This window comes from Cetorhinus maximus, chromosome 9, assembly GCF_964194155.1.
Source record: "Cetorhinus maximus chromosome 9, sCetMax3.hap1.1, whole genome shotgun sequence".
Taxonomy (NCBI): Eukaryota; Metazoa; Chordata; class Chondrichthyes; order Lamniformes; family Cetorhinidae; genus Cetorhinus; species Cetorhinus maximus.
The window spans coordinates 28,565,166-28,577,161 of NC_135887.1; the positions used below are offsets into that span (position 1 = coordinate 28,565,166).

Below are 11,996 nucleotides of genomic sequence, written 5' to 3' on the forward strand. Positions count from 1 at the left end.
CCATTCAATAAGATCATGGCTGATCTGTTTGTGTTTCGAATTCTACAATAACCTTTGATCCTTGCCTAACTAGAATCGATCTACCTATGCCTTAAAAATATTCAGTGATCCCACCTCTACCACCTTCTGAGACAGAGTTCCAAAGTCGCACAACCCTCAGAAAAAAATTCTCCTAATCTCTATCCTATAAGGGCGGCCCCTAATTTTAAAAGAGTTTTGGACTCACCCACAAGGGGAAACATCCTTTCCACATCTACCTTATAAAGACCATTCAGGATCTTATGTACTTCATCCAAGTCACCCCTCACTCTTCTAAACTCTAGTGGAAACAAGCCCAGCCTGTCCAACCTTTCCTCATAAGACAACTCGCTCATTCCAGTTATCAATCTAGTAGACCTCCACTGAACTGCCTCCAACACATTTACATCCTTACATAAACAAGGAGACCAAAACTGCACACAGTATTCGAGATGCGGTCTCACCAATGCCTTGTATAACTGAAGTGTAACATCCTTAATATTATGTTCAATTCTTCTCATAATAATGGATAGCATTCCATTAACCTTCTTGATTACATGCTGTACCTGCATATTAACTTTTTGTGACTCATGCACGAGAACACCTAGATCCCCCTGCACCTTGGAATTATGCAGCCGTTCTCCATTTAAGTAATACTCTGCTTTTTTATTCTTCCTCCTAAAGTGAACAACTTCACATTTTACCACATTATACTCCATCTGCCAGAATTTTGCCCATTCACTCAACTTACGTATATCCGTCTGCAAACTCCTTATATCTTCTTCACAACATACTTTCCTACCTATTTTTGTGTCATTTGCAAATTTAGCTATCATGCCTTCACTCCCCTCATCTGATTCATTGATGTAAATTGTAAAAAGATGAGACCCCAGCACAGACCCCTGCTGGACTCCCCTCGTCACAACCTGCCAATCAGACAAAGACCCATTTATGCATACTCTCGGTTTTCTGCCAGCCAGCCAATCTTCTATCCAGGCTAATATATTACCCCCTACACTATGAGCTTTTATTTTCTGCAATAACCTTTAATGCCTTCTGGAAAAACAAGTACTGTACGTCTACAGGCTCCCCTCTATCCACCACACATGTTACTCCTTCAAAGAGCTCTAACAAATTGGTTAAACATGATTTCCCTTTCATAAAGCCATGCTGACTCTTCCTGATTACCTTGAGTTTTTCTAAGTGCCCTGCTATATCCTCTTTAATGATCGACTAACACCTTCCCCATGACAGACGTCAAGCTAACTGGCTTATAGTTTTTTTATATATATATGCTTCCCTCCCTTCTTGAACAGATGGGTTATATTTGCTACTCTCCAATCTGATGGAATCTTTCCAGAATCTAGGGAATTTTGGAAAATTAACACCAATGCATCTACTACCTCATTAGCCACCTCTTTTAAGACTCTAGAATGCAGTCGATCTGGATCCTTGTCAGCCCACAGCTCCATCAGTTTGCTCAGTACTGCTTCCCTAATGATTATAATTTCACCAAGTTCCTCTCTCCCCTGCACCTCCCGATTTACAGCTATTACAGAATGTTTTTTGCATCTTCTATAGTGAAGACAGAAGCAAAAATATTTGTTCATTTCATCTGCCATTTCCTTATTATCTACTATTAACTCCCCACTGTTACTCTCTAGAAGACCAACATTCACTTTACCTACTCTTTTCCTGTTTAAATACCTGTAGAAATTCTTGCTATCCATTTTTACATTTCTAACTAGCTTCCTCTCATACTCTAAGTTCTTTCTCCCGAATAACCTTTTAGTCATTCTCTGCCATTCTTTATATTCTGACCAATCATCTGACCTGCCACTCATCTTTGCGCAGTTATATACTTTTTCTTTAAGTTTGATGCTTTCCCGAACTTCTTTAGTTAACCATGGACGGTGGGTCCTCCCTTCAGAATGTTTCTTTATAGTAGGAATGTACTTATTCTGAATATTCTGAAACATCCCCTTAAATGTCTACCATTGCTTCTCTGTTGATCTATCCCCTAGCCTAGTATCCCAGTTCACTTCAGCTAGCTCAGCTTTCATGCCCACATAATTGCCCTTATTTAAATTTAAAATAATCTTTAAAATACTAGACCCATTCTTCTCCCTTTCAAACTGGATATAAAATTCAATCATATCTTAGTCGCTGCTACCTAGAGGTGCCTTTACTCTGAGATCATTAATTAATCCTGTCACATTACACAATACCAAATCTAATATAACCTGCTCTCTGATTGGTTCCAGAACATGCTGCTCTAAGAAACTCTCTCAAAAGCATTCTATGAATTCCTCATCCAGGCTACTACTGCCAATCTGATTTTTCCAGCTTATATGTAGATTAAAATCACCCATGATTATTGCTGTCCCTTTATCACAAGCATCCAATATTTTTTCGTGTATACTTTGTCCTACATTGTGGGTACTGTTAGGGTGCCTGTAGTCCACTCCCACTAGTGACTTCTTTCCCCTACTATTCCTCATCTCCAGCCAAATTGATTCCACATCCTGATCCCCTGAACCAAGGTCATTTCTAACTATTGCACAAACACCATCCTTGATTAACAGTACTACCCCTCCACCTTTATTTAGCTTCTTATTCTTCTTGAAAGAAATATACCCCTCAATATTCAGGACTCAATCCTTGTCATCTTGCAGTCAGGTCTCTGGATTGGCTATCAGAGCATATTTATTTACTTCAATGTACACTATCAATTTGTTTACTTTATGAATGCTACGTGCAGATGTAGAGCCTTTAGTTTAATCTTTTTTGTTATCTTTGTGACATCTAGTCTTGATTCTTTGTGCATTCTTAGGTTTTTTCTCTCTGTCCCTTCCTGCCATTCTCCAACCCTCATTTCCCATATTCCTATTTTCCTCTCTTACTTTGTCTCTACTCTTTGATATACCACATCTTTCCACATTTGATCCCTTGCCCTCAGTATTTGGTTTAAAACTCTCTCTACTACCCTAGTTTTGCGGTTCGCAGGATTACTGGTCCAAGCCCGGTTCAGGTGTAGATTGTCCTGATGGTACAGCCCCCACTTTTCCCAGTATTGGTGCCAGTCCCCCACAAACTGGAACCCACTTCTCCCACACCAATATTTGAGCTTTCAATAAGATCAGCTCTCATTCTTCTAAACTCCAATGGGTATAGGCCCAACTTTTCTTCATAGGATAAGCCCATCATCCCAGGAATGAGTCGAACCTTCTCTGAACTGCTTCTAATCTGCAGTTATATCTTTTTTTTTAAAAAAAGGAGACCAAAACTGTACACTGTGCTCCTGGTATGGTCTCACTAATGCCCTGTACAGCTGCAGTAAAACTTCCCTATTTTTATATTCCATTCACGTTGCAATTAATGCCAACATTCCATTTGCCTTCCTTATTACCTGCTGTACCTGCATACTAACTTTTTGTGATTCATGTACCAGGACACCCAGATCCTTCCGTACCACTGAATCTGCAATCTCTATTTAAATAGGATTTAACTTTTCTATTCTTCCTGCCAAAGTGGATAAGTTCACATTTTCCAACATTATACTCCATCTGCCAAACTTTTGCCCACTCACTTAACCTGTCTATATCCCTTTGCAGACTCTCTACTTCCTCTTGACAATTTACTTTCCTACCTATCTTTGTGTCATCAGCAAATTTACATTCAGTTCCTTCATTCAAATCATCGATATAGATTGTAAATAATTGAGGCCCCAGCACTGATCCCATTCCAAATTATAGCTTGCCAACGGCCAAAGGCCCATTTATCCCAACACTCTGCTTCCTGTTAGTTAACCAATTCTTTATTCATGCTAATATGTTATCCCTTACACCATGTAATCATATCTTGTGTAGTAACCTTTGATTTGGCACCTTATCAAATGCCTTCTGGAAGGGTCAAAAACTTGAAAAGTTAACCCTGTTTCTCTCTCCACAGTTACTTCTTAACCTGCTAAGTCTTCCCAGCATTTTCTGTTTTTATTCTTTTTCGCTTTGCTTTGTTTTTTCTTTCCCACCTTCCCCACTGGATGAAAACAAGTGTGATGTTATTATTTGAGGAAGGAGAGTGAGTGGGAACACTTCAGAATTAAGTTCAGCAGACCAATCTACAGGAAATAATATTTACCGCTTAAGATTTTTGGAGAGTTCCTTGTATTTCTTCTTCTGTCGTTCAATGGAACTGAGGCAGGAATTTTGAAGCTTGATTACCTCTTCTAACTGTTGCTTGTAGAGTTTGTGTGTTTCCTGGAGGAGAAGAACCAGCAAAACTGTAAATATTGATGTAGGTAGGACTCTCGGACTATACACAACTCAACTTTGTCCTACTGCTTAGCAATTAGGGGCTGAGAAAGGCAAGCTTCCTTATGGACTTACAACCTTCCAAGATCTCTATTCCCTTCTAATCTCTAATTTCCTTCATGCCACCAGTGGAGACCATCACTTCCTAGGTTCTTAGCTCTGGAATTGCCTCCTTAAACATTTCCCCCTCTCTCTCTCCTCCTTTGATGCTCCTTTAAACCTACCTCTTTGACTTAAGTTTTTGGTCGCTTATCCTAATATCTCTTTATGCAGCTCAGTGTTTGATAATGCTCTTGGGAAGCACCTTGGGATGTTTTACCACACTATAGGGGCTATATAAATGCAAGTGTTGTTGTACTTTGTTCAAATATTAGCAAGAGATCTGCAATCTCTCAGCTTTATTTTTTGCAGTGCTTCAGTGCATGTCCAGTGTACACAGCAATAAGAAACAGGCAAAAGACGACACAACTCAGAGTGATATCAATCATAAAACTGGATCTTCCAATAGGGGAGAGCAAGATTGAGTTAAACCTTATTTCCTTTTCCGGGTCAAGGAGAGAGAGAGAATGATGTGAGCAGAAGAGGGAGAGAGAAAAATAAAAGAAATTAGCATTCATCTCACAATTTTCAAATCCTCAGGACATCCCAAAGCATTTTAGCCAATGGAAAACTTTTTAAGTCAATATCATAGGGAAACAGTGTAGATAATTTCTTATTAAAACAAAAAACTACTGCGGATGCTGGAAATCCAAAACAAAAACAAAAACAAAACCAGAATTACCTGGAAAAACTCAGCAGGTCTGGCAGCATCGGTGGAGAAGAAAAGAGTTGACGTTTCGAGTCGAAACGTCAAATCTTTTCTTCTCCACCGATGCTGCCAGACCTGCTGAGTTTTTCCAGATAATTTCTGTGTTCAGGGATGTGGCCAGAACACTGGGAATACCTCGGTATCTTCTACCTCCACTTGAGGCAGAGCAGCTTTGGTTTAAAACCTCTTATCTAAAAGACAGCATTTCCATCAATGTAGCACTCCCTCAGTATTGCTCTGAAATGCCAGTCTACATTATGTGCTTAAGTCACCAGAGTAGGACTTCAGCCTATGACCTTCTGACTCAGAGGTGAGATTGCAACCACAGAGTTTAGGCTAATGCTTACGATTTAACTTTCATCTACACAAGATGCTGTAATTGCGTTTAAATGGTGGTCATTATTAATGCTCTGTATAGGAAGGTTTCATTTGGGCAAGGATCATCCATTCGCTCAAGAGGAATGGGCATTCTCAATTTTACTGACTTATGAAGATCTGAATGAGAGACAACCTCCTGCAGCTGAAAATTGGTCAGACTAACCCTTGTGCCTCGAGCCTAGATTCTAACAGCATTTCTGGCTGCTGTCTCAGAGATTAGCGATACAGAATCTTAGCATCCTCTAAGCTCAACTTCCTCCCCAATGTTCCTCTAGTACCAAAACTGCTTTCACCATCTCTGCAAAACACCAAGATTGTTATACTAATCAAATTGACTGGAGCTGGTTACTGCTGAAATATTTGAAGAAAAAGAAAGGAAGAGAGGTGTGGGGGTGTTAGCATATTTTCCCATTTCAAACATGCAATATCAAGCTCTCCCAGGTCAAGTCAGGCACAGTCAGCTGTATGGTAAAGCTATATCTAGTTTGCCCCAACAACTTGTCTTGGTCTTACTTCACAAGGACAGCTCTTACTAAGCCAGTCTTATATTTTCCATTTCCTGCGCCAGCCATTCTTGTGGCATGAGTGAGATTGCCAACTTAGTCACAGTCAGAGAGGCTGTGGCATCAAGCAACATTTCAGGACTTGAGCACATGATCTAGGCTGCCACTCTAGTGCAGCACTAAGGGATAGTTATATTATCACAGGTTCTGCCTTTTGGGCTTGTTCAGGTCTATATAAAAGAATTCATAACAGTTTTTTTTCCAAAGTTCTCTGTGTCCTAGCCAACATTTCTGCCTCATTTCCTGCCCAAACAGATTAACTGGTCATTTATGTCAGTGTTGTTTGAGAGAACCTGCTGTGTGTAAATTCACTGCTGTGCTTGCCTACTTTACAACAGCACTTGTACGTGAAAAGTAACTCAGTGGCTCTTGGGCACCTCAACAAGAAAGGTGCAATATATATACAATTTTTTCTTTTAGTGCTAGTTTTGTGCAGACTGCCCAACTCATTTCTTGCAGGATGCTGCAGTCAACAGAGTTGTCCTTCATCTCATTACTTGAAGCCAGATTGAAAACTAGCTATCTCCCAGTCAATGGGAAGTGAAAGCATTCAATGACCATCAGGAATTTACATTATGAGGGAAGGGAGTTGGGCTTGTTCTGAAGGGAACTGACAAAGCTGTTCAATACAGTAAACATAGAGGGTTCAATATGGGGAATTAAAGCCAAAATTGTAGATTTGTGGAATAAATTGCCACAGGAGACCATTGAATTGAATAGGCATGCAGATCTGGGAGTCCTCCCAAAGTCCTGGTCAATGTTCCTCCTTCAACAAATAGTAGTAGTGATCTTCCTAAGGGCAGGTGCTCTACTCTTTACTTCACACCTTGCAGCTTTGCACTTCCCTCTTCCATTGCTCACAGGAGCTTCCCATTTTCAATTTCAAGTTGTCTTAACATCATCTGAAAAAGGGTCATATGGACTCGAAACGTTAACTTTGTTTTTCTCTTTCCACAGATGCTGTCAGACCTGCTGAGTTTTTCCAGCACTTTCTGTTTTTGTCTAACATCGTTATTCTCTTTCTCCCTCTTGGTCTCAATTCCTCTAATCTTCCTTCAATTACCTCCTTCCTGCTTTAGGATGTAGCCAATCTAACCCTGTTGCCTTTCCTTGATGATAGTCACCAATGATTCTCTCCTCCGTCACCATCCTGACAACTTCTTCGTTGCTCTTGTGTTCTCTCCAACTGACTCGCTCCATCCTTCTCCAGAACCACACTTCACAACTTTCTAGTCTTTGTGTGTCCATTTTTCTCAAGGTCCATGTTTCAACCCTGCCCAACAATACACTTCAAATCACAGCCTTGATAATTATTTTCTTAAGGTCTCTACTCATTCCTCTTTGGAGGACTCATTCTTTGCCATTCCAGCTCTAATTTCTTTATGGCAGTGACCATCTTTGGACAAGTCACTTCTCAGGTACTTGAATTGTAATACCAGTTCCAACTGTTGACCTCCACTTTCCCAACATTATTTCTTCCTCAACAAGTAACACCAAAAAACACAGATTAATGATTAATATTGCTGATTGTTGAAAAGTCTTGTTATATTTGCCTACATAACAATCACTACATTTCAAAGTAATTGATGGTATGAGAATCCAGTGTAAACTTAGATTTTTGTTACTTTCAGCTTTGCATATTGACAAGTTTCACTCTGCTACAGGAATCTTGGAAACCATTTTACTTTCCTAAAACTGAATATGGACCTGCACTATTAAATCTAATATTTGCATGTAGTTTTCAGCATGGCTACTCACTCCAACCCAACTCACTGTCTTCAGCCTGTCCAATAATCTACCTTTCCTATACTGAACACCTCAGAAATACGCAAGCACACAAAATGAAGCAAAGTCTGAAGGCTTATGCCAGCACTAAGATATAACTTTAAAAGTTTTACAAGTCAATCTTGTAAACTATAAACAATATAGCTGTTCAAGTCGCGATCCCGGGGAGTATGTGAAATTTGGGAGCAGTCCTGGCCACTTTTGGACTTGAAAGAGATTTTTTCTTAAAATATTAATTTTAAAGGAATTATCCAGATTGGGTGAAATAAAATTAGTGTATTGTATATTTGGAACAGGAAGTAGTGATTAATTGAGAGACTCATTTCGCCGAATGGAGGAGACACGTTGCATTTTTCGAAGCAAACTCAGGAACTCTACCCTCCGTCCAGAGAGCAATCATGATCAGTTGCCAATCAGTAGAATTTATGACTGACAGCCACATCGTCAAATCAGAAGTGAGATCATAGGGACTAGGCTCCAGCAATCCACCAATGGAAGACAGGGGAGGGGTGGGACCTCTGGAGTTCAAGCTCTTGTGGGGGGGCACAGAGAGCTGAAGAGGCGGCTTGTGTCCGGCCTTAGGGGGTGGGTGGAAGAGGGTTAATGTTACCTGCAAGAGCTGATAATCTTTGTCCAGGCCTTCCCATTCCTCCCAATACTCCTGGAAAGACATGCTGCTCCTTCCCCCCACGCCGGGATCCAGCTACCAGCCCGGGATCCAGCTACCAGCCCGGGATCCGGTTGCGCCTTCTCTTTATTTTACAGTAGCGGTACATCAAAAACAACATAAGGGCAGCACGCTTCCGGGTGAGGATCCGGCGACCAATCAACGCCGCAGGAGTGGGAGGGAGAGGCCCCGCCTTCTTTTTTGTTCTACCCAATGGGCCCGCGAAGAGAACAATCGCCGCCAGCTAAGCCAATCGGCTGCGAGTTTGATTGTGTCAGTTTCAGGAGGGGGCGGGATTTCTCGGATCTGCGGCTTCGCTCGGGTCTCAGGTTTTGTTATGTCTATTGATTCTTGCATTTTTCACAAACGGGCAGCTGCCGGAGATGTGAGCCTCACATCTCCTACAGGATTTGTTATGGTGCTGTCTGCCTCTGTTTAGGGTGGATCTCGTCGGGTAGAGATTGCACCGCAGAAGCAAACTATTGATGAGTCTGGATTGCTTAATGTTGAAACAGGTTTTTAATCCAGGAATTAGAAGCATAGTCGTTTGCGTAGTACTTGACGCCAGTTCCCTGGCATAGGAGGTGGGCCCACTTTAAATATTCAACCTCCCTCCAAGCCGCGTATCTATTGATGGGTTTGGACCTTCGGGTAGTATCCGTCCATCCCATATCGATAGCGAATTCATCCAGGCCATCGCCCTCATTCGCCCCTCAGCAGCTGGTCTGGGCAAGAGAAACAACTGCTGAGGCTCTAGCTCCCACCCTCCTATTTAAATGGCAGGGCCAGCCAGCATTTAGAGTCTAAATTTCTGTCATAGTGCACCGAGGGGCTGGGAATTGTATAGACCCTTTGGGCTGTTCGACTCGCAATGAATGTATGTAGTGCATACTAAATGTATTATAATTATATTGAAGCACCTTGGAGTGCAACATGATGTGTCCATAACTCCAATGCCGTTGCACTGACTGTCTGTAATGACCATATTGAAATGACTGTAATATTCATTGATTGTATTGAAGCACCTCGTGATCCATGTGTAAAAGTTGAATCTGATTGCACTTTTTGTGATGGCCATTTAGAAATGTTTTGTAATGTTCTTTCAGATATTTTATGAATAAAGTATTTTTTTCCAAAAAAAAATTTAGTCTAAATTTTAGACCCATTAGCGAGGAGAAAAAGATAAGACTTGCATTGTCATGACTTTGGCATGTTATAAGGCTCCTTTAAGACTTGCATTCATACAGCACTTTTATCCCGAGCTCTCAAAGCACTTTACAGCCACTTTACAGAAGTGTTTTTGTAGTATGTTCCCTGTTGTAATGCAGGAAACTCTCACATGTGATAATGACCAGATAATCATTCTTTTTGTGAATTTTAACTGAGGGATAAATATTAGCCAGGATGCCAGGGATAGATAACTCCCTGCCTCTTTTTTGAAAGAGTGCCATGGGAATCTTCTACAGGGACCATAGCAGGCAAATGGGGTCTCGGTTTAACAACGCATCAGAAAACTACCTCTCAGTGCAGCACACCCTCAGTAATGCACAGGAGTGTGAGCCCTGATTTTTGATTTTGTGCACAAGTGCTGGAGTGGGACTTGAACCTGGACCCTTGAACAAATAATGCTGCCCACTGAGCCACAGCTGGCATGGTTACATTTAACAGAGCGCAATGGCCAGAAATCAAACCCCGCCGCCCAACTGGTTGGAAGGCTGCTATGCTCACCACTTTACCACATCCCTGCTTCAGAGCCAGTTAAGTACTTTTGAAAAGTTATCTCCATTATAGGAAACAGAGTAGCCAATTTGATCACAATAAGGCCCCACACAGCAATGTGATGAGCATTGGTAAACCAGTTTTAGTGATGTTTGAATGAGGGATAAATATTGGCCTAGACACTGGAAGAACTCCTCTGCTCTTCATCAAAATGGTGCTTTGAGATCTTTCATATTGCAAGAACAGATGGGGCCTCATTTTAATGTGTCATCAAAAGATAACACCTCACACAGTGAACATTCCCTTGGCACTGCATCAATAGATACGCGGCTTGGAGGGAGGTTGAATATTTAAAGATAAATTACACACAATCTCTGGATTGAGGCTTGGAACACACAACTTTCTGACTTAGAAGTGAGAGTGTTACCATGGAAGGTTGGCACTAGCTAATGTGACAAAACATCATTACGTAGTCTCCCGTTATGAAATCCATTGATCTTTGAGTCTGTGTGTGTTAAGTGAGCAGTTTGTGGAGATGGTAACATTTAAGGTACAGAATGTTCCAATACATGTTACATTGGTTCCTGCCTAGTAACAAGTGTGGGATCCTTTGGGAGTGTTTTGATAGGTCACCATATCAGTTCAAGGGTCAGTGAACAGCTCTTCTTGAGGCAGTCAGCCAGCCAACAAGTGTCACAAAGACAAAAGGGACAGAAACAAATCCCAGTAAAATCAAAAAATAGGAGAAGAGAAACAGGCTCCAACTTAAAGTCTGCTCTCAGCAGCTGTTTCTTTATGTAAAGAGGGCTGTTGGGGAAAAGCTGCCCCTTTGAAGCAGTGGTATTCTGCTTGGCATGGCCCTAGATCTGAAAGCGTGCTTGTAAGCTAGTGTTTGAGTTTACTCAGAAATCCAGGGAAAAGGAATCTTGGAAGGAGAGATTGAAACCCTGAGAGGTGGGCTGTTGTCAAAGCCGTCCAAGTGGGAGTGACTTTTGGAGAGAATTCCAAAGAGATCTTCAAAGATGGAGATTGGAAACCCTGGTGAGAAAGATGAAGCTTCAGTGAGATCGGTTGACTCACAATGGGGCGAACATCTGAGTGGTTTGTTGAAAAATACATGGAACCTGTTTTGGTTGCATCTGTCATTTATTCTGTAATGTGGTGTGTCCAACCACAGTTCATCTGTTAATTCACATGTACCTCATACTTACCCTGAATATAGATATTGTAAATTATTTTCTCTCTCTGACCTTGCATAGTAAAGTTTATCTTTGTTTGTTTAAAAATCCGTGGAATCTTGTAGATTTATTCCAAAAGCAGGTGTCCAAAAGCTCAACCTTTCTGTACTTTAAACAAAATATAATTAGTCTCTAAGCAGATCTCCCCCTAGTCCTAGGGTCTGGCCAAGGATCATAACATTCCCTTTATAATAATTTAGAATTGCATTGGAATTCAGTTGATACACTTCCTTCAAAAGAGATGGGGAATGCCCCAATAATTCCATTAAGAACAACAATGTATATTTATGTTTTTTTTATTATTCATTTGGGGGATGTGGCCTTCGCTGGCTGGGCCAGCATTTATTGCCCATCCCTAGTTGCGCTTAAGAAGGTGGTGGTGAGCTGCCTTCTTGAATCGCTGCAGTCCCTGTGGCGTAGGTACACCCACAGTGCTGTTAGGGAGGGAGTTCCAGGGTTTCCACCCAGGAACGGCGATATAGTTCCTAGTCAGGATGGTGAGTGGCT

The 11,996-nt window shown here is 41.3% G+C and overlaps 1 protein-coding gene across 2 annotated transcripts in view; it reads right to left on the reverse strand.

Annotated features, from left to right (window-relative positions):
* LOC144684523 (transmembrane protein 120A-like) overlaps positions 1-8,669 on the reverse strand; it is a 28,183-nt gene extending 19,514 nt beyond the window's left edge. For both annotated transcript variants that reach the window (XM_078548396.1, XM_078548395.1), the window contains exons 1-2: positions 8,476-8,669; positions 4,159-4,277 (exon numbers count right to left, since the gene is read on the reverse strand). In XM_078548396.1, coding sequence (XP_078404522.1) covers positions 4,159-4,277; positions 8,476-8,538 — 182 coding nt within the window. In that variant the 5' untranslated portion in view covers positions 8,539-8,669. The remainder of the gene's footprint in view (positions 1-4,158; positions 4,278-8,475) is intronic.
* Positions 8,670-11,996: the final 3,327 nt, after the last annotated feature.